The 23,045-nt window shown below is 39.8% G+C and overlaps 1 protein-coding gene across 2 annotated transcripts in view; it reads left to right on the forward strand.

The window, feature by feature from the left end:
* The window catches only part of kiaa0930 (KIAA0930 ortholog), a 97,646-nt gene extending 78,641 nt beyond the window's left edge, over positions 1-19,005 (forward strand). The window contains exons 8-10 of one of the 2 annotated variants that reach the window (XM_041215933.1): positions 4,867-5,041; positions 11,234-11,389; positions 14,549-19,005. In XM_041215933.1, coding sequence (XP_041071867.1) covers positions 4,867-5,041; positions 11,234-11,389; positions 14,549-14,589 — 372 coding nt within the window. In that variant the 3' untranslated portion in view covers positions 14,590-19,005. The remainder of the gene's footprint in view (positions 1-4,866; positions 5,042-11,233; positions 11,390-14,548) is intronic. The other variant, XR_005946448.1, reaches the window with a different exon arrangement.
* Positions 19,006-23,045: the final 4,040 nt, after the last annotated feature.

The following is a 23,045-nucleotide window of genomic DNA, read 5'->3' on the forward strand; positions in this document are numbered from 1 at the left end:
TAATTCTTTCAGCCAGAGAGAGTCTGATACTCACTGTCAGAAAGGGTGATAGAGGAACAAACCTCATTGCATTTAAAAAATATGCTTGGATGTGTACTTGTACAGGACTATGGAAAGCAGGGTTATTAGACTGGATAAATCCATTTTGGCTGGCAGGGCCAAATGGCTGCCTCCTGTGCTGTAAATTTTGTACCTTTCTATTTATATGTTTGATCAAGTTGATTTTGAGCTTCTCAACCTGGTGAAAAATTGGTTGCTGCCCATTATAAAACGTGGTGTCCTTAGGAAAGCCTTCTCACATTTTTATGAATAATTTGTGTTTGGGGAGGTCCATCCTCCTCCCTAAATTTCTCCTCCTCTGTAGGTCAAAATTAATGCAGTCAAATCTGTCTGGTTTTTTAATTATTGTAATTGAAACCAATGGTTATGAAAATTAGGTGCTTTTATTAGGCCCTGGATGTGGGGTGGGGTGGGGTGGCTGGGAGGTGGAATTGGTGTTGGATGGTAAGTTGGAAAGTCTACCCTGATGTGGCTTGTGGCATATTGTCACTAAGCGGTAGAACGTGGGTTCCTGGTTTCATCTTTGTCGCTCAGTACAGATGGGTAGCTTCCCAAAAGTAGCAGCAAACCTAGAAGGAAGTGTCATCCTTACAGTATCCTTTGGCACCTCTATCTGATGATTTATCATAGCTGGAAGCTTAGTCTCTTGCAATTGTATATGTGGGCACTAGGATGAAGTGGTCATACTTCTAAGCCCAGTTTCAAATTAGTTTTGCCCATTAGCAGTCTTGCCTGTACACTCACCATTCAATTGAAACTACACATGGAGGATTGGATTTACAAATGGATGCCTGTATTTTAATTTTCTAATTTTGCATGCATAAATTAAATGGAAGAATAAATGGCTTTAACTGTGGTATTGACTATTATGTTTCAGAAGTTTTGTTGAGTTATTGCTGTTTCCAAGGCAACAGTTAGGATGCACAATTGGCCTTATTGTTTCCAGGCCAAGGAAAAGAAAACTCAACAACAATTCCTGCACCTGACTGCTATCTCGTAATCTCTGCTGAAAATTATGCATGTGTACGGACCCTGCTTGAAAGCAGGATTATTTCAGTTCCAAAGTTTCTTTATTGCCCAAGGTGCCATTGAATACTGTTAAGGATCATAAACATTGAATGGCCATTTGGTTCAGATTAAGAGTTGAGGCCAGTTGATAGCATTAATGTTGATCTTCAGAGGAGGGTGGACCTCTCCGAATGCAAATTATTCATAAAAATGTGAGAATGCTTTTCCAAGGGCGCCAATTTTTAACCCCCTCTTGTTTTTAGATTTTCCATGACAATGTGTTTTGTTAAAAACAAATGTCCAAGCTTTGCCAAACAGCCCCTTTGGCAGTAGTTCTGAAGCATGTTCTATAATGTTGTGACATTGTCCAACTTATAACATTGCAATTTCTCATCACCAGGGGGATGCTTCTCCTTCCTGCAGTGCATTTTGGGTATGTTAACATTACCCCGACCAGTCTGTGTTGTGTTTGCTGTATTGTGTGCCTTCCTTTATATATTATATATTTATGTATATATAGGAAAAATCACGTCACCTGTGACTAGATCTCGAGTGTTGCATGTATAGATGGATATTTGTGTAAATATTGTTTAAAATCTAGTGCACAGCTCCCAATAGTGTAAAAGCTACCATGTGAAGTTAAGGCCAGGCTGCTAGTAATATTTGACCCAAGGTTTGCAGGTCAGAGAAGTCAAACTGTTTCATTTGTTTAAGGAATGCCTGCATGCTGTCTGCCACCCAATACAATGACTGTCCATATGCTGTTGCTGGCTTTTACTTGCCCTCCCTTTCCCACTGCCCTGAGCATTAGTCAGCTTCTTGTGATACCGGCAAAACAACATTCTGTCAATTCAGCCTGGCACTGAAAACAACCAGTCAATGGAACAACACTACATCTTACATAAATTGGACCTGTTTTAGTGAATCCAAAAAGCTTTCATTTTTCTTCTAAATAAAACTGTTCTTAATGTCGTCAGCATGCCATGTTGGACAAGATTCTATTTTGTTTCTTGAACATGTTGCATTTGATTTTAAAATTTCCTGAAACAAAATCAGGCTTAATTTGAGCATAAGACACTAATGGCTGAAACTGAAGCAATCGATGAAATCATATGGATATGTTGAATACTCAAAACTCAATTAAGTTACTCAGTTATTGAGGCTCCTTGCTTCCACTGGAGGATAATTTATTTGGCTGTGATCATTATTTGCACAATGGAATAAATATTTTAGGTATGCAGGTATAAAATAATTAAACTGGTTATTTAATGTCAGTTGCCACTAAATTGTGGTGCGTTTTTTGCTGGGCTCATTAGGTGCTGGGTTGAGGTTGCTGAAGCACATTTCATGGCAAGCACTTCCATGTACAGCTGGCAGAGAAAGTAGCTTTCCATCCTACTGGCCTAGTCTGCATCTGAACCTGTTCTTATTTCAAATTGTTTTGTGCAATACAAAGATATTATTAACGAGAGCAAGGAATTGAAGATGTTGTCACTTTGTTTTCTCAAGTGAGTGCAGATATTTTAATAATTCAGTATGATGATTATAAATTTTTAACCTATAAGCCTCCCTCTTTCCCTTCTCACTCAGTTTCTCCTGACCGCTTCCCCCTACCACCTTACCGATCTCTCTGCCCTCTGCCTCTCTCTCTTTTCCCCCCTCTCATGCTCTCTCTCCTCTCCCATCTCCCTTCTTGATCTCTCTTTTGCTCACTCACTCTCTCTCTCTCTCTCACTCTGAAATACCAAGCTATAAAGGTCATTATTCTTTGCTGCAAGGCTGGAGTTCGGCACTGCAATGTAATGAACCGTGTTTAGACGTCTGTGCTTAAGACTGCAGTACAACCAAGCTGATTTGACAAATGCCACTTTCTGTTAATTAAAAAGTTAGAGGAAGGCAGTGGTTTGTTTGCAGTCTATGTAGAGGCAGAAACAGCAGGTGCATGGGTTTTGTCACCTATATGGAGCCAGAGTAATTCCATTTCTGTTTGCTTTAGATTCTCTTGAAATCCATTGTGTGGAATGTGTAGTACAGCCTCTCAGCACAAGACATTATTTTCAGATCTCTGAGCTGAATGAAACCACCTGCTGTAGACCGAACCATGTAGTGAATATTAACTCCGACTGCTCATGATCTTCCTTTTTCCAAATATTTATTGATTTTAAGTTTATTTTCTAATTAGTACATTTATTCTACTTCAAAACAAAATAAAATTTTATAGAAAAGCAGCTTCTGAAGTAATTGAGCTGACCTAACTGCAGTTCCTCATGGACTCTGTGCGGTATATTACTTATCCCTTTCTTGCGGCTGTTGTGGGCCATCGAGAGCAAACTAATAACTCCGTTTGCTTTGGTGCTCTTGGTGACCTAGCTGAATATGAATGGATTGAAATGACTTTGCTGCAAAGTTTTGGGTTTAACTAAGGACCGTACCAAACAACAAATATAATTCATAGCCCCCAATACTTTTCTCCATGACTACCTGGGTAGCAGCACATCATGTCTCACATGAAATTCTGAAGTCAGCTTAGTTTGAACAGTGAAGATGATCTGCTGCCCTTGGAAGTGCAGCACTGTGTAAGGGAGAGGGAGAAAATGGTGTAATTACTGCATGATTTAAATGGCCACAGCAGCTTCAAAAACAGTTCTTGATGATACCCTTACTTTCAGTGCTAGCACCACTATTCAGCCTGAAGCATGTGGCGGCTTCAGGCAGATTTGCAGCTGACAGCCTATCCCAGAGACCTGGAGGAGCACTGCAGGAACCTGAAGTGCGCTTCCAGAATTCTAATAGTGCGATACATGATGACATTAATGACGGTTTGCACCTTGCATGCTGCAGTGCTGCTGTTCACAAAAGTGAACGAATGCAGGTGATGTGATTGATGTAGGGAACATGTATGGTTGTGGTATTGTGATTTGTCATTCCATTGAACTTTGGGAAATCCTACCATTTAAAATCTGTGATTTTGCTTCTTTGGGGAACTTCCCCTAGCAAATAATGTATGTTTGCAGAAATGTTACTAATATCACCAGTTGCAGTCGGAATGACCCTGCACCTTAAATGATGAGGATGATGGTGAATCCCTCAGCCACTGGTAGTGGTGTCAATGGTGTAGGTGGGATCATAGGTCAGTTTGTACCAGAACTCTTTGATTTATTTTGTGGAATGCAGCCTGTACTCTGGACGTACTGTTCCTGGATCAGCTAGAGATCAGAGGACTAAGACCTATACATTCAGGAGTGCAGGAATTGGGTAAATTTTGTTACGGTTGAGGCACAAGAAGGGTATGATCACACTACTGAAGTTATTTATAGACCTCCAAATAGTGAGGGAAAGACTTAGAGATGCAAATTTGTTGGGAAATCCGAGATGTGCAGAATCTATATAATGGTGATATTGGGCACCTGATCCCAATCAATATTTGGGTAATTAATGTTAGAGTTAGGGGTAAGGTAATTTTTCCTTAAAAAATACAACAGCTTTGCCTCAACAGGTCCCTGTGATAAGACATATTATGCTCCATTAAGCCTATACATAAAGAAATTTAACCCCTCTCCAGACATTCTGCAACAATTTTAAATTGATCGCCCCTCACCACCAATGCCCAGCCAGTGTCAATAGTCTTCTATTAAATGTTTTCAGTCTTCTGTTCCAGTGGAACTAGTCCCCGTATTGTCATGGTCTCCTCATATGATTTCCCATTTCCGTCCATTAGAGCACTGCAATCCAGTATTATTTAGGCAAGTTTGAACAAAAATGCTGGAACTTAAATCATTTTTTTGGGTACAATTTTAGGTAACTTCCTTCAGCACACCACCAACTCCTGAGCGCAACAATCGTCCGTCCTTTTTCTCTCCTTCATTACGCAGAAAAACACCCAAAAATCGGATGGCAGAAATGAAGAAGTCTCATTCAGCCAATGACAGTGAGGAATTCTTCAGGCATGGCTCAGACAATGCAGACTCGGAAGGTGCACCTTCAGCTTCTTTTTGTACAGTTCCTAACTAATATCCTGTGCTTGCTTTCCTAATGATGTATCTTATAGTAGGTTGATCCTTTGATTTGTCCTCAGTGGGTGGGCGGGCTTCAATGCCTATCACCAAGAGTGGTTCAATAAAAACACTGCTGGTCAAGTCCAGAGGACATACCTGCCAGACTGGACTTGCAGCAGCTTGCAGAGGGAGTGAATGTTTGTGGATGTGGTGTCAATCAACCCTCTGAGAGAAAAAATTTCTCCTCATCTCTATCTTAAATGAGCGACCCCTTATTTTTAAACAGTGACCCCTAATTCTATATTCTCCCACAAGAGGAAACATCCTCTCCACATCCACCCTGTTAAGACCCCTCAGGACCTTAAATGTTGCAATACAGTCACCTCTTACTCTTCTAAACTCCAGTGGATACAAGCCTAACCTGTTCAACCTTTCCTCATAAGACAACCCGCCCATTCCTGGTATTAGTTTAGTAAACCTCTGAACTGCTAATGCATTTACATCTTTTCTTAAATAAGGAGACCAGTACTGTACACAACACTCCAGATGTGGTCTCACCAGTGCCCTGTACAACTGAAGCATAACCTCCCACAATAAATGATAACATCCTATTAGCTTTCCTAATTACTCGCTGTACCTGCACACTAGCCTTTTGTGATTTATGTACTAGGAAACACAAATCCCTCTGAATCTCAGAGCTCTGCAATCTCTCACCATTTAGATAATGAGCTTTTTAATTATACTCCATTTGCCAGATCTTTACCCACTCATTTAATCTATGTCCCTTTGTAGCCTCCTTATGTCCTCTTCACAGTTTATTTTCCTATGTATCTTTGTGTCATCAGTAAATTTAGCAACCATTCCTTCGGTCCCTTCATCAAGTTATTTATATAAGTTGTAAAAAGCTGATGTCCCAGCGCTGATCCCTGTGGCACACCACTCATCACATCCTGCCAACCAGAAAAAGACCCATTTATGCCAACTCTCTGCTTCATGTTAGCTATCCAATCTTCTATCCATGCCAATATGTTACCCTCTGCACTGAGTTTTTATTTCCCACAATAATCTTTGATGCAGCATTTTATCAAATGCCTTCTGGAAACCTAAGCATGGTACATCCACTGGTTTCCCTTTATCCACAGCACATGTGACTCTTTCAAAGAACTTCAATAAATTGGATAAACATCATGTCCCTTTCACAAAACCATATTGACTCTGCCTGATTGCCTTGAATTTCTCTAAGTGCCCTGCTATAACACCTTTAATAATAGCTTCTAACATTTTCCCCGTGACACGTTAGACTAACTGGCTTGTAGTTTCCTGCTTTCTGTCTCCCTTTTTGAATAAAGCAGTTACATTTGCCATTTTCCAATCTAATGGAACCTTGCCTGAATCTAGAGAATTTTGGAAAAAAATTAAAACCAATACATCAACCATCCCACTTTCACTTTTTCAAGACCCTAGGGTGAAGTCCATCGGAACCTGGGGATTTGTCAGCCCGCAATCCCAACAATTTGCTCAATACCACATCCCAGGTGATTGTAATTTTCTTGAGTTCCTCCATCCCTTCCGTTTTCTGATTTATAGCTATCTCTGGGATAGTACTCGTGTCCTCTATCGTGAAGACCGAAGCAAAATACCTGTTTAATTCATCTGCCATCTCACTACTTTCCATTATCAATTCTCCAGACGCACTTTCTATAGGACCAATGCTCACTTTGTTAACAAAAACAAAAACAGCTATGCTTTCGTTGCAGATTTCCAGCATCCACAGTATTTTGCTTTTATCTTAGTGCTCACTTTAAGTCTTATATAAATATCTATAAAAGCTCTTACTATCCGTCTTTATATTACTAGCTAGCTTTCTCTCGTACTCTAATTCTTTCCTCTTTTCTTTTTTTGTCATTCTTTGCTATTCTTTATATTCTTTCCAATCTCCTGACCTGTCACCTGTCTTTGCACAATTATATGCTTTTTCTTTGTTTGATACTGCATTTAACTATTTTAGTTAGCCGCGGACGGTGGGCCCTCTCATTGGAATGTATATATATTCTGAAATATTCCGTTAAATGTCTGCAACTGAACCTCTATTGACATATCCATTAACCTCATTTGCCAGTTCACTTTAGCTAGCTCTGCTTTCATGCCCTCACAATTGCCCTTATTTAAGTTTAAAATACTAGTCTTGGACGCATTTGCTTCTCCCTCAAAATGAATGTAAAATTCAATCATATTATGATCACTGCTACCTAGGGATGCCTTCATTATCCGAACAAGCTGAGAGAGCCTCAAATCTGTTGGACAATTGCAGAGGCTCACAGTCCAGCACTCCTACCCTCTGGGTCCCCTTCCCTGTCTCGCTTGCAGTCACACCTTCCTGTCCCTGACCACTGACCAAATCAGAAGACCCTATCCTAAATGGTGCGACTGCCTCCTGGCATAAAGCATCCAGGTAACTTTCCCCCTCCCTGATGTGTTGCAGCGTCTGCAGCTCAGTCTGCAGCTCAATGACTCTGAGCCGAATTTACTTGAGCCGCAAACGCTTAACGCAGACGTGTTTGCCCTGGATCGCAGTGGTATCCAGGAGCTCCCACATGCTATAGCCTTGACATATCACCTGTCCTGCCATCCTTAATGTGTTTTAAATAATTATTTAATTATACTAATCACTTATTTATGTTGCTTTCTTATATATTTCATTAACTTTACCACCAATTTGTGTACTATTTTAACCTTGGGGATAGAATAAAACTTACCCACTTACCCAATACTTCCCAAACAGCTAGCTCCTTTCCCTGTCATAGGACAAGAACCAATTCCTATGGGGTGAGAAAGATAGGAGACAAACATCCCTCTCTCACCAAACTCCAAGTCTTCACTCAGTTAGCTCAGCTGCACTCCGTTTGCCCAAAAGGGAAAAAAGCAGGACAAATCCAATCTGGTTAATTGCCTCCTCATCGACCCACTGTCAATCATCAGCAAAGTGATGGAAGGGATCATTGACGCTGTTATCAAGTGGCACTTCCCCACCAGTAACCTGCTCACCGATGTTCAGTTTGTGATCAGCCAGGCCAGTCAACTCCTGACTTCATTCTAGCTGAATTCCTGAGGCGAGAGTGACTGCCCTTGACATCAAGGCAGCATCTGATCAAGTGTGACATCAAAGAACCACAGTAAAATTTAAGTTAAATACAACTGGGGAGAAAATTCTCCACTGGCAGCAATCATACCTAGCGCAAAGAAAGATGGTTGTGTTTGTTGAAGGTCAATTATCTCAACCCCAGGCTGCTGCAGGAGTTCCTCAAGATGGTGTCCTAGGCCTAACCATCTTCAGCTCCTTCACCAATGACCTTCTGTCCATCATAAAGTCAGATTTTGGGATGTTTGCTGATGATTGCAGTGTTCTGTCCCATTTGTAACTCCTCAGGTACTGAATCAGTCCTTACATGCATGCAGCAAGACCTGGACAACATTCAAGCTTGGGCTGATAAGTGGCAAGTAACATTCGTGCCACACAAGTGCCAGACAATGACCATGTTCAACGAGAGAGAAACTAACCATCTCCCCTTGACATTCAATGGTGTTACCATCGCTGAATCCCCCAATATCAACATCCTGGGTGTTACCATTGACCAGAAATTGAACTGAACCAGCCATACTGTGGCTACAAAATTATACAGAGACTCGGAATTCTGCGATGAGCAACTTGCCTTCTGACTCCAAAAAGCTTGTCCACCATCTGAAAGGCACAAATTATGAGTGTGATGAAATAAGCTTGCCTGGACAGGTGCAGCTCCAAACACTCTTAAGAGCCTTGATACCGAGCCAAAGCAGCCTGCTTGATTGAATTCCCATCTATTGACTTAAACATTCACTCGCTCTACCATCAGTGCATAATGTTTACCATCCACAAGAAACACTGCAGCAACTCCAAACCTCCTTTTACAGGATCTTTGAACCCATGATCTCTACATCTAAAAGGGCAACAGCAACAGGTGCATGGAAATGCCACCACCTACAAGTATCCCCCCCGCCCCACCACAAGCCACACACCATCCTGACTTGGAACTATAGTATCGTTCCTTCATTGTCAAAATCCTGGAACTCCCTCCCTAAAAGCAGTGTGGGTGTACCTACACCATATGAACTGCAAAGGTTCAAGAAGGCAGCTCACCATCACCTTCTCAAGAGCAATTGGAGATTGGCAATAAATGCTGACCTTACCAGTGGTGGTCCAGATTCCTTGAGTGAGTAACAAAAATGTGATTCATGGTGTTTGAATATTCTGTTGCTTCCCACATCCTTGCCCATCTGTCTTACTGCTGTTTGTTTAAATCCCTCCAATCAGATTTAAGCCCATTCCACAGTACTGAAATGTTCGTAACATGGTCACAAAAAAGTTCGTGAATATAATGCTCTATTGATCGAGCTGAAAAATTCAACACGGTTGATCACACATGCCGTACCATTCAATGGCACTATCCTTGCTTGGTTATATCCCTACCTAACCCACCATAGCCAGAGAATCTCTAGTAATGACTTCTATTCCCATTCCTCATTAACTATCACCTCAGCAGTTCCCCAGAGATCCATCCTTGGACCCCTCCTTTTCCTCATTTGCAGGCTTGCCTTTCGTGATATCATCCAAAGCCATGGAATTAGCTTCTATGTGAATGCTGACAACACCTAGTACTAGTTTCCACCATCTCTTTTGACCCTTCTGCTGTTTTTATGGTGTCACTGCTTTTTTGACTTATGCTTAAGCTGTAGCTCCCTCTAGCTAAACGTTGAGAGATCCAAAAACACTGTTTTCGACCTTCACCACAAAATTCGTACCCTCATTACTAACTCCATTGCCTTATGTGACCATGGTCTTGACTGAAGCAGACTGTTTGCAATCTTTGGAGCTCAGTTTGACTGCGATCTGAGCTTCTGAATGTATATCCTTTCCATCACAAGGCCGTCTACTTAGACCTGTGTAACATCTCCCAACTCTGACACCATCTCAGTCTATGTGCTGCTGAAATCCTCATTCACCTTTGTCACCTTAAGTTAATTAATCCAGTGCTCTCCAGACCTAAGTCCCCTATGCAGGCCTCACCACCTCCAATGCCCTGCCTCTATTTGATCCTGCATTGCTATACTTGTCCATACCCAGCTTCACTGGCCAGCATTGGCTTCTAGTCTCACAGTGCCTCTAATTTAAAATTCTCATCATGTTTTGAAGCCCTTCTTGTAGTATAAGAGTAACTGGCATAGCAAGGGTTAGAATGGGACTGGGAAACGGTACCACCCACAGTGTGTAAAGAGACACATGACCTGAGATTACTGTCAACTGTGGACCGGCCAAAGACCTGTGTAGAAGCAAGCATGGCATTAGCTCATGGCTTGGGCTATACCCTGTATATATGTACATAGTTGTGTGTTACCAATAAACAGTTAAAGTTCAACCATACAAGACTCAGAATCTCGTGAGACCTACTGAGCATACAGCATATCTCTATAACTCCCTCAGTCCTGCAACCTCCTTTGCTCCCACCCACCCACAGCTTTCCATTCCTCTATCTGCAGCCTCTTAAGCACTCTCCCCAAACCATTCCTGGGCTCATGCTTTGGAATCTCCTATGCCCCTCCATCTCCCTCTCCTTCTGTAAAGATCATCCTTAAAATATGCATCTTTATCAAGCTTTTGACCACCCTTCATAATCTCTCCTCCTTTGGTTCAGCCTCAGTTTTCCTAGTACACTTGTGAAGAATCTTGGAATGTTTTTCTATGTTAAAAGCACTATATCAAGGCAAGTTGTTGGCAATGTTGGTTTCCAAGGCACACATGAGGCTTAATGCCTTAAATCCATAGCAATCTATCATTGTTTTGGAAGATCCATTTCTTGAGACTGCTAGCTGAAGATGCCTTGTAATATTGGAATAGCATTATTATCAACTTTCTCTTATCCTAGTACGGATGAAAATCTATTCCACAAAGGCGCAAAAGCCATTGATGTGATTACTTGAAAACTTTTTGAAAGTGTTTTAAATTGCTGGATTTCATCATTCTTGTGTTTCTTTCTTATTCTTTCTTTCTTGCATTTTGAAATACAATCTGATGCAATTAATGTCCTCATTTTGAAAAAAAAAATCCACTAGTCCTTACCTGTTCTGTCTCTTTGCAGATATGCATGGTGTGTCCAACTTACGATCTCGTTCTTTGTCTGGGACGGGAAGGTCCTTGGTTGGATCCTGGTTAAAGCTAAATCGAACTGAAGAAAATTTTCTACTCTATGCACACCTCACTTATGTTACATTACCAATGCATCGCATCACAACAGGTAGATTCTGTCAGAGATTCACTGCTGTCTACAGCCTGCTCCGCTAATACCAATGCAAAAGGAAATATGGATAATTTTGCATTAATGGATTGTTGCTTAGGAGGCACCGAGGAAGAAATGGCTTGTAAACCTTTCTTAATCCTTTTTAAATTTAAGTGTACTTAATGTGATTAATGAAAGTAATGCATGAATATCCTTTCTCCCCAAACAAAAGTAATGATTTGCTCTGCCTTCATGACTACCTTGTCTGAGCATGGGACTGTGATGTTAAAGACATGGATGTATAAAGTTTCGAGCTACAACTTTTTAAAGAAGCTATCATTTGGGGGATTGCAAAGAGCAAAGCTTCTCAGCAGACTTCCTGACTTAAAAGTCTGAGCAATTAATTGCATTGTTCGAACTGGAATCCTATTGGGTTCGATGTAATAATTCACCTTTTTTTCGTCCCTTGAAGGGATGGATGTCTGCAAATATAAGTACTTTAACTATCTAATTATTCAAGTCTGATCTAGTAAAGTATGACATGCTAATTAATAAACTATTTTTAATAACATTTTGCATTATTAATCAACACCTTTGCTAAATAAGGATTGTTCCCTTTTAAAGATGCAGCTGTACCTAAACCTGAGGGTTTCTAAGGCTGAAACAAGCCTCATTCATTGAAATTCTAGAGAATACAGAACCAGTCTCCTCAATCTCTCTCTCCTCATACAATCCCATCATCCCAGGGATTAATCTGGTGAGCCTCCAGTGCACTCCCTCCATGGCAAGTATATCCTTGCTAAGATAAGGAGACCAAAACTGTGCTCAATACTCCAGGTGTGGTCTCACCAAGGCTCCATAAAACTGCAGCAAGACATCTTTACTCCTTTACTCAAACCCCCTAGCAATGAAGGTCAACATACATACCATTTTCCTCCTTAATTGCTTGCTGCACCTGCATGCTAGCTTTTAGTGACTCATGAACAAGGACACCCAAGGTCCCTTTGGACACCCACATTTCCCAACCTCTCACCATTTAAGAAACACTCTCTGTCTTTTCTGCCAAAATGAATAACCATAAGATGTAGGAGCAGAACACCTTCACACATTATATTCCATCTGCCATGTTCTAGCCCATTCACTTAGCCTGTCCAAATCCTTTTGAAACCTCCTTCATCCTCCTCACAACTTGCATTCCCACCTAGTTTGGTGTCATGAACAAATTTGGAGATATTACATTTGGTCCTACATCCAAATCACTTAAGTAGATTGTAAACAATGGTGGCCCAGGCACTGATCCTTGCAGTCCCCACTAGTAGCAGCTTGCCACCCTGAGACTGATCCATTTATTCCTACTCCTGCTTTCTGTCTGTTACCTAATTCTCCATCCATAGCAGTATATTTCCTCAATCCCATGTGCTCAAATTTTGTTTACTAACCTCCTATGTGTGACCTTATCAAAAGCCAAAAATACCACATCCGCCTGTTCTCCTTTATCTATGCTACAAGTAACATCCTCAAAAAAACTTCACAACATTTTGTCAAACATGATTTCCCTTTCATAAACCATGTTGAGTCTGCCCAATTTTATCATTCTTTTCTGAATGTCCAGTTATCATATCCTTTATAATTGATTCTAACATTTTCCCTACTACTGACACCAGACTGGCAGGTCTGTAGAACTCCGCTCTCCCTCTTCCTCCCTTCTTAAATAGTGGGGTTGCATTTGCTACTTTCCAGCCTGATCCAGTCCAGACTCTTCCCAAAGTATTGATTTGATCTTACAAAACAATGGTAGATTGCAGTGGAGTTAAGACATTAAGCCTAATGTGTGCCTGGGAAACCAACATTACCAACCACTTGCATTAATGTAGCACCTTTAACATGGAAAAACATCCCAAGGTCCTTCACAAAAGTACTAGGAAAAGTGCGTCTGAGCCAAGGAGGAGACATTAGGAGGGGTGGCATTTAGAGAAGGAGAGGGTAGTGGAAAGGCACAGGGATTCTAAAGTTTTAGCCTAGGTGGCTGAAGGCCCAGTTTTGGAAGAACACATAGACTTCAGATTGAGGAATAGAAAGCTGTGTGGGGAGAGGAGGTTAATGAAGGGGTTACAGAGACAGAGCTTTGAACATGAAGATTGGAATTTTAAATTAAAGGCATGACTAGTAAAGATTAATGTTGGCAAGGGCAACAATGCAGGATAAGATACAAGCATCAGCGTTTTGGGTGAGAAGCTAATGGAGGATGGTGGTGAGGGGTGCATAGTGGCCTCCAGACAGTTAGTGGAGTTTACCCAGCGTTTAAGTGGTGCCTGTGAATAAACTTGTGTAGGACTACCTCCCCAATCAGCATAAAAATATTGTAAGTTACAGGGAAATTTATTACTTAACAGTTTAAAGAAAGGCTTGCATTTATAAAGCCCCTTTCAGGATCTCGGGGTGTCCAATAGCGCTTCACAGCCAATGACTTGATCTGTTTTAGTGATGGTGGCTGAGGGATAAATATAAGTCACCAGGTAGAGCTCTCCTGCTCTTAAAATAGTGTCATGAGATCTTTTATGTTGACCGAAGAGGGCAGATCGAATCTCAGTTTAATGTCTCTACCAAATGACAGTGCTTTCAATAATGCAGCACTCCTGTCAGCCTTGCTTTTGTGCTGAAGTCTCTGGAGTGGTACCTAAATTAAGAATTCTTGACTTGTAGACCAAAGTTGTATTACTGAGATGAGGTTAACAACTAGTTTCCTCTGAATGTGTTTCTCTTGTACTTTCAGTGCCGAATTATTTTCAGTTTTCTGGGAAACCTGTGATCAGATTTTCAGATTCCAGTGATTTTTATAATCTTTTCCCAAACATTATGTGCAGTATTGAATTATAGTGACTTGCATCAACTAACTGAATTAGAATGAGATTATATTTCAAAAGCAAATAATTACCAATCCTGTTAAATGATTCAGAAATAGGCCCTTATATGAACAATGTAGAGAATGATCAATTTCCAAGTTCCCTGCTGCATCTGATCCTTTAACTCCAAATAATGAGAAAATTATGACATTTTCCATCCATAGAACCTCAATTACTTTGTGAGACTCTATGTTCTACATTGTATTTTGGCTTGATCTTAAGCTTGTAAATGATTTTTCAACACTATTGAATCTGCCTTTCTCTCTTCCTTCAGATATTCTAGAAATACGGCAGAAACCAATTTTGATGACATAGCAGACAGCAGGCACTGCCTTACAAACTTGCAGCCAAGTGCCTAACCGCAACTGGATTCTTGACAACACTACCACCTAGTGTCGGGATGGAAGGGAAGTTTATTAGAATACCAGCCAATCAAAGTGCCTCGTTCACCCTGCCCACAGGACATCACCAGTGTTCATTTTCCAATCACACTGTGTTTGTGTTTTGATAGAGTCCAGTTAGGAGCTGCTTCTTACTAAGAAACCTATATTCAATGCTTCATGAACAATTTCTGAAGACAATTACTTTGTACCTAGCAACAACAGTAAAAGAGAATAAAAGGTGGGGGTGTGGGGGGGAGGGAAATTATTTGCTGAACTTTATATTAAACAAAAGACTTCAAATTAATTAAAGCTTCAAAAAAGTGTTCGGTACATAGCACAGTTTTCTCCCCATACTCTATTTTTTGTCAAAGAACCATTTGATTTGCGCACTTATATCCAGTAATATCGGGTAATTCTTGCTCACTTTTTAAAAATGGGGTGAAGGTACAACAGAAGACATGGAATCACTGGGACCTCACAGTTTTATCAAATTTTGCAGATCAATTCTAATAATCAATGGGATTTTCTGGGGAATGGGGTGGGGAATGGCCTCCGTTTTTTTGCAAGAAGACAGTGTTGATTTTTTTGCCAAACCTGGGGTGTTCAGAAAGGGAAACAAACATTTGGGAAACGTTTTGTGCTGCTTGTATACTGCAGGCAAGTGTTGGTTGTTGCATTCCACCTTTGTGCACATCAGGTTTTAAATGTGTTTCGTGGAAACCGTATCAATGAATGTTATTACAGAATCCTATTCCTGGAATATTTATTTGCATGTGGTGAAATTGAACTTTTTCCTTAGTCCACTAGTCTGGATGGCTGCCATCATGATCATACTGTTAAGATGTGATTTGAGTGACACATTCTTGAAAGTTCTCGTTGTGACCTTGGGTCACTCTAGCTGGTGAGCGATCTGTGAGAAGATTGTTCTACTGTGGGAACCCTGCAACATTGCAATAGGTTCTCTCAGCAGCCAACTGTGGTGAGGCATCTGGAGAATGGTTGAGTAAAGAATATTGAGATGCTTTTACACAAGCTGGACCATATAATTAATGAATAAATGAAATATGGGGGGGGGGGGGGAAAGGGAATCTTTCCACCTTGAGATTCTTAATTCTGTTTTTCTCCAACTGGAGTCTTTGTACCGTCATAACCTGTGACTTATCAATGTAGACACTCTCTTTTAATTTGTTTTCTTGATCCAGCCAAATTGAACTAAATATTGGCCAACAGCTTGTTGGAAAAGGGTCACTGCAGCTATTTGAATTGTTCACCAAAGCCTGTGTGCCAAGTTTCATTTTGTTAAAATTTCCACTACTTCTGTTCTCCGGGAAACGTGATGACTGCAGGCTTTACTTTGGCCTGTCCTCTTTCTCTGCAGCAGCTAGATTGGCCTTGTTTTCAGTGTTAATTGTATTGTTAAATTGTTAGATTGAAAATGCTTGAATGGCATATTTCTGCTGTGAACAGCTAGGATTGCCACCTTTTGCTGCACCCAAGTGCAGACCAAGGACACAATAGGGGCAGATTGAGATCATGGCTTAAGCTTGAATACTTATCATGTTGTTGATTTAAAAAAAGATAACCTTTTTTGCAGATTTTGATTTAATGACTAATATTTCCACATCATAAAACATATAAAACAATAGAGGAGAAATGGACTTCTAAGTTTTATTGGAAAATAGACCAGTTTTTTTGTTTTTCATGTTAGAAGTTTCTGAACGCATCATTCAGAAACTGAACAGGTGGCAGCCCTGTGCAGAGCAACATAGAAATGTAGTGGTTGGGATGAAATTAGGTTAGCTTCAGTCTGTCTCTCTTGAAGGATCCAGATTTTCTGAAGGAGCCCTTGACATCTAGGCAAAAAGAACATAAGCTGACACAGCGAAACCGTACTAATCCCAATCAATGTGAGAGAACTAAGGATTTTGAAAGGGAATGTTCAATGTACCCTGTACGTATAAATAAGCTCATCCATTTCACTACCAAAAAAGAACCTAGATTGGATTTGTAATATTTTAGTGTTTTTGTTTTAAATGGATTGTGTTGTATAGTATATTTTATTTTGTTTGCTATGAAGCTTTATTTTCTGCTAATCGGCATTTTTGTAAAGGAGTAAGTGTGGCACCCAGCACTTGTGCTGTTTGAAGTGGTGATGGGACCAGTATAATTTTATTTTTTATTTGTTTCCAGGATGTGGGCATCATTGATTGCCCATATCTAATTGCCCTTGAGAAGGTGATGGTGGGCAGCCATCTTGAGCGGCTTAGTCCACATTGAATAGAACAGGAGGCCCAGAGAACAATTGCTTTTGTGGAGACAATAGCCACCATTTTGTAATGACTGCCAACTTCATTGGTTCATTTGGTCAGTGCCATCTTTGCTGGACAGAGCTCCGTGTGAAATGTAGATTTTTTTCTAAAATGGTAGCCTGGCTTTTGGTCAGAAAACAATACCTAAGTCACCATGATGTGTGGCCATTACATCCTTTATTGTTTACAATAGATGGTAAGTGGCTCATAAACATGAATCAAGTCTTTGTTTGTTGATGTATGCAGATTTTTGCTCCTATTTTAACAGCCCCACATACACTGCTGAATGAGCCACAGATTTGTTTTATAGTGCCGTAGAAGGTCTAATACCGGCCTAAAACAGTCCAAGTTCTTTTAATATGTTGCCTCTCTTCTAGCCGTACAGCACTAGATTCCTTTCGTGGGAACCAGTCTTCCAATCATACTCTCAGTTCACATTTGTGCACTGTTATTAGGTAGCAGTAATGTTTAGGAGACATGATAAATCAGCAAGAAGCCAGGAAATGTCATTTTCTGAATTTGGAAAATTTTAACAAGGCCAGCAAGAAATCTGTGGCTGAAATCACTCTTGGCTCTTGGCAGAGGGAAGAGAATGTGATTATAAGAAATAAAAATAGAAAATGCTGAAAATACTCAGCAAGTCAGGCAACATCTGTGGAGAGGGAAACAAAATTAAAGTTTCAGACTGAAAATCTTTCATCAGAGATGATTATAAGAAACTGACAAGAGATAGAAAGACTCTCAAAATTGTATTAAAAAGAAACAAAGGTCTTCCTAAACGTTTGATTAACTGCAATCACGTTTTCTCTATGATAATTCTTATTTCTTCTTTTTTTATATACTGAGATTTAAGTGACTGGCGCAGTCCAATATGGCTGTTCAGATGTTCAGGTTTCTGCTTGGTACATTTATTGCCTACACAATGCTCCTGCCTCTCCTTGCACATCCAATAATTTTCACAAATTCTCTTTCCAAATACTGAGATTTCTAATTTAGTATATGTTTGGTAGGTGTCTTTCAGGGAATTAAATTAGAATGTTCCAATTACAAGGCAGTATAATGGAAACCATTTACAAATTGTTCTTTTTGAGTTTTTGACTGGGCAAGTATTTAATTGGAGGTAAATATTGATTGAACAGCTGATTCTCCTCCCATGAGAGGAAAAAGCAGCAGTTTAATATGACTGGAACAGTTCCACTGAGCATCAAAGTCAGACCGAAGAAGATACTCTAACTATTCTGTGGGCAGTAACTTTAAAGAGAGTTAGGAGCTGTGCCATAAAGGCATAGTTTCTACAGCATCTAAACAGAATCTGAAGAAAATACCATTTTACCAATACTGAAGAATTTTAAACACCATACATGTTTATGGAAACTGCATGTGGTCTTTTTTTGGTATGTTAACTTTCAGGTTGGATATTTGCACCTATTCATACTTAACACAAACACCTACATGATTCATATTTGTGGATGTTCTGCTAATTATGTTTATTTTTTTTATTGTTACCTCTCCAAATGCAACATTTAACTCTTAAGAAAGTGAGTATTAGGTTTTTGATTGGTCACTGAGGTTCTCTTTTGGTAAGTAAGTTGTCTCTGAGACATTGAAGAGAATTGACTGGCTACTTTAGTTGCTAAAGATACACATTCACTACTTTAAATGCTGAAATGCTCCCACAAACTGCAGATTTTTCTTTTAGAGCAAAAAAAAAAGCATTTAAAAATGTAATCTGTTCTAGGTAATGAAAAAGAGAGAAATTATAACTGATATATACATACTGTATGCTTTAAGATGAATTGTTCAAAAATGCTGGTTCATTTGTTCTCCTGTCAATTTTCATGATTAATATTCTTTTATTTACTTACATTGAAGACTTGTGCAGTTCCACAGGACTAGATCAAAACCGCCTGCTGAATGTTACCTAACTCTCTTGATACCATAGGCATTGAAAGTGCTTCTAAGGACAGGACACACAATAATATAGAGATGCCCAGCTTAGCAAGGAGTAGTGCTTTGTATCTGTAACAAAAACAGAATTACCTGGAAAAACTCAGCAGGTCTGGCAGCATCGGCGGAGAAGAAAAGAGTTGACGTTTCGAGTCCTCATGACCCTTCGACAGAACTTGAGTTCGAGTCCAGGAAAGAGCTGAAATATAAGCTGGTATAAGCTGGTATAAGCTGAAATACCAGCTTATATTTCAGCTCTTTCCTGGACTCGAACTCAAGTTCTGTCGAAGGGTCATGAGGACTCGAAACGTCAACTCTTTTCTTCTCCGCCGATGCTGCCAGACCTGCTGAGTTTTTCCAGGTAATTCTGTTTTTGTTTTGGATTTCCAGCATCCGCAGTTTTTTTGTTTTTATCTTTGTATCTGTATATGGACTCATGTCTTATTTTGATTGAACTTGTATTAGAGTTGCAATGCTGTGTTTTGGGTTAGTGGAAACCTTCAATGTGATCACTTTCTGTTACATGCTCATTACACTTGCAACTTGTAAGCCCAGGATAGAATAATCTTTTAAATGTTGGTATGGGCATTTTAACTGGCTCAAATTCCTCCTGTAAATGCAACCCTCTTATTTTGTGTACAGTAGCTTCTCCCAGTAAGCCTCTTGCTGTATCATTGTTTTAGAGCTCCTTCAATAAAAGGCAATGTCATAGTGGTTTAGCAAACTTTGGAAAGAAGGGAAACCTTTTTTCATGATCCAATTAATCATGTGCATTGTAATGGATTTTTCTGTTTTTGCAAACCTTTACACGTGATGCCTCTAACAGTGGATCATGAAAAATTATTCATGCTTTTACTTTCTGCTAAAAAATGAGATTGACTTGCATTGTTTATTGCTCATTAATTCAGGTTACACTGACACTATTTCATAGCATCTGATATACTGAGCTTTCTTCATCATTATCACTAACACTAAAATGTCCCAGAAATACACTCCTTGCAAGTATTTATCTTTGTAACAATATTTAACAGCAACGGAACAAAAAAAGGAATGAGGGGGATCACTGTATTGTGTATGGAAAATAGCTGTTAACAAAAAACTTTAGACTTGAGGCAAAATGCATTTATTACCTCAAGAAATTCCCAATGTTTCAAAAACCAATGTGTACTGAAGAATGAGACCTATACGCTCTGTCATATGTTTTAATTAACTGCCTATGTGATAACAATGTCTAACAGATTTTTAATTCTAAAGTGCCAATAGGACCAGGAAACTGCAGCTTCTAAAGAGAACCCTGCAGGTTGGAGATTTTCCCTTTTTGGGAGGGGGAGAGGGGGGGCAGTGTATAGTGAATTTGATATAATCTGTGTAGGTCTGTGAGCTGTCCAAAGCAGTTAGAAATCATTTGAGTTATATGCTGAGCCACTGAACAAAGCACTTTAGATTGTCCTTGCCCTTCTTACCACCACCCACCCCCTGCTGCAAGAGGAATTACTAGTTGAAGGTTTGCTGTGCACTTTGTTTAATTTTCATATTTCCAGCTATTTAGAATCTTTATTAAAGGGATGTTAACTTCGTGAAAACACAGACCATTGTGTCACTCCTGTATGATGTTGTTCTAATATAAATGCATGGTTGTTCTGGCTTTTTTTTTTACCTCTCCCCACACAAATACCTTAATTTGGCTGAAAAATGTGTCAGATTTGCTGTCTTTTAGTTTCTCATATTGTCTGGCTTCCCACTTACATGAATTACCCCCTACTGGATGATACAGGAGCTCAGTCGATCACAAGATATTGTGCAAGGGCCTGAGTTGGAGTATATCTATTCAAGTGGAGTCTGACTGCTGCCATCTTTATAATTGAAATTCTACTCTTATATCCAGAGCCAGTGCAGCTTTCTATATGTGTGACCACTTACCAGATGCAGTGCAACATCAAGTGAGACAAATGAGACACTAGCTCACCTGGAATTCTGTAGAAGTGCTACTGCACCACCCTGCCCACCTCCCCGACAAATTCCAGCTGCTTAAATTTAGATATACTTAAATTAATCTGCTGCTCAATTTTTTAATATATATTATATATGTCAAATCAATGTGAAGAATAACATGGGAAAGTTCCCAGTATTGATTTACTGGCCAATCCATTTAAGGCAATCCAAAGCAGGAAAATTTTGCTCCAGTTAGTTATTTTTTTCGCACAACATTTTTAGTGGACTTATTGAAGTCTGATCCTGGATGTCAATATTTCAATGAGAGCAACCATTGAATAAGGCAGTTAGAAAAAGATAATAGACAGCTTGTAAGGTTGCTGGTGGGGTTCCACAGGAAGGGCCTGTTGCCATGGTAACATGCTGGCTTGGTTAGGCATATAGAGCAGTGGCTTGCCTATCAAAAAGGTCACCTGCCGCCTACAGCAGTGGAATCCAAAGGGAGAATATTAAGACAAGATACATTTCCTTAAAAGTTTCAAATACTCAATTATTTCCATTAACTTTCACTTCAGGCAGCACTAGTGGGTGATCTTGAACATTTCTGTGCTGATTTCTGTTTTCTGCAACTTGGTAGGCTGGGAATAACAGCAGTACTGAACTTTACATAATTTAATAATAGTAGAACTTTAATTGAACAAATGTTTTCTTACCTTGTTTCTGTATCCTTGTCCTCTAATACTGGTGGGCAATCTAAGTGTTCTGATTGACTGTTGAGTGCCCTTTAACATTCAGATAGAGATACCCTCATGAGACACAATGCTGCTGTGCATAGCTGCATAGTTTACATCTTCAGTAGAATTGGTGACATTTTGCAATAGGGAAACACAAAACTGAATTTCACCATCAAATTACTAATTTCTCTCCAGTCATGTTGAAGGTTTCGTAGAATAGCAATAAAGTAGCAGTTTGTGTACTGAGGATAAGCTAGCCCTCCCTAAACTCATCAATATTACATTATCGCTTTAAAACATTTTTAAAAAGTTATTTTGAATTTGTGTTTCCCTCCTAGAGTATAGACTAATCTGTGATTGGCATATATTGATCTAGGGTGCAATACTTAGGGGCTGACACTCAAGAAAATACACAGCAAAGAATATGTCTAAAAGAATGATTGCAACATCTCAAAAACAGTGCTGGGTAGTGTATTATTGTGGTTCATTCTCCTACGGGTTTCAAATTCCATTTATCTCACTGATTATTGTGTAATTTATAATTCGCCAATCTTTTTGTCTCCTCGATTTTTTTTTTAGCCTTCATATTTGTCTTGTAGTTAATTCTCTGTGTTGAATTGGGTAAAGGGAACAGATTGTAGATGCAGCTCTACTGCTGTTGCTACCTAGTGTTGAGGCCAAAAGCGATGTGTTTAACACAGTTCGATTATAAGTATGGTGTCAAGTTGTAGAAAAGTAGGCTTCAGTCTTCTATGTAAATGTACTATTAAAAGTCCTCCAGATGCTTCAAAAAAATTTAATAATAAACAAATGGATAAGCCTATTGTCGGTCTGTTGTATGATTTCAATAACACTGTAAAAAGGGGATGTTGATGCAGTGGAACAATGGAAGTGTTAAACTTGCATTTCGTGATGGTACTGCCAACAAGATATGAGATAACTGGCCTTTTCTCATTCCATGCATTCTTATGCTCTCTTTGCCTCAGACCGTTGAGGCTCTGTGCTGAATAACTTGTATAAAAAGAACAAAATGTTGGGGAGGGAGGGAGAGAGCAACACAAACTGAGAGGTTTGGGGTGGAAGGGAGAAATACAAACTCAGATGGGGAGGAAGAAAACAACACAAGCTGAGGGAAGGAGGAAGAGGAACCCCAAAGAGTGGTTTCATATTAACCGATGAACGCTGTTTTATCTCGTTATAGGAATCTGGTAGCTACGATGCTGCTCTCAGGACTGAGGCTCACCTCTGAAACTGGGCTTCTTCAGTGGGGGTTGATGTGAGGGGATGGTGGTGGTGGGTGGTGTTAGGACTCAGTGTGATGAAGTGTTTTTACAATGCACAAATTATAAAAATAAAAGTCATAAAATTGCACCCCACCCCTAACAACAGATTGTGGTTGTACAATCAGTACACCACTGTACCTTCTTCCACTGGTGCAAATGTAAAGTACATTCATGTACAATAAT

The sequence above is a fragment of the Carcharodon carcharias genome, chromosome 21 (assembly GCF_017639515.1).
Source record: "Carcharodon carcharias isolate sCarCar2 chromosome 21, sCarCar2.pri, whole genome shotgun sequence".
In the NCBI taxonomy this organism is placed as follows: Eukaryota; Metazoa; Chordata; class Chondrichthyes; order Lamniformes; family Lamnidae; genus Carcharodon; species Carcharodon carcharias.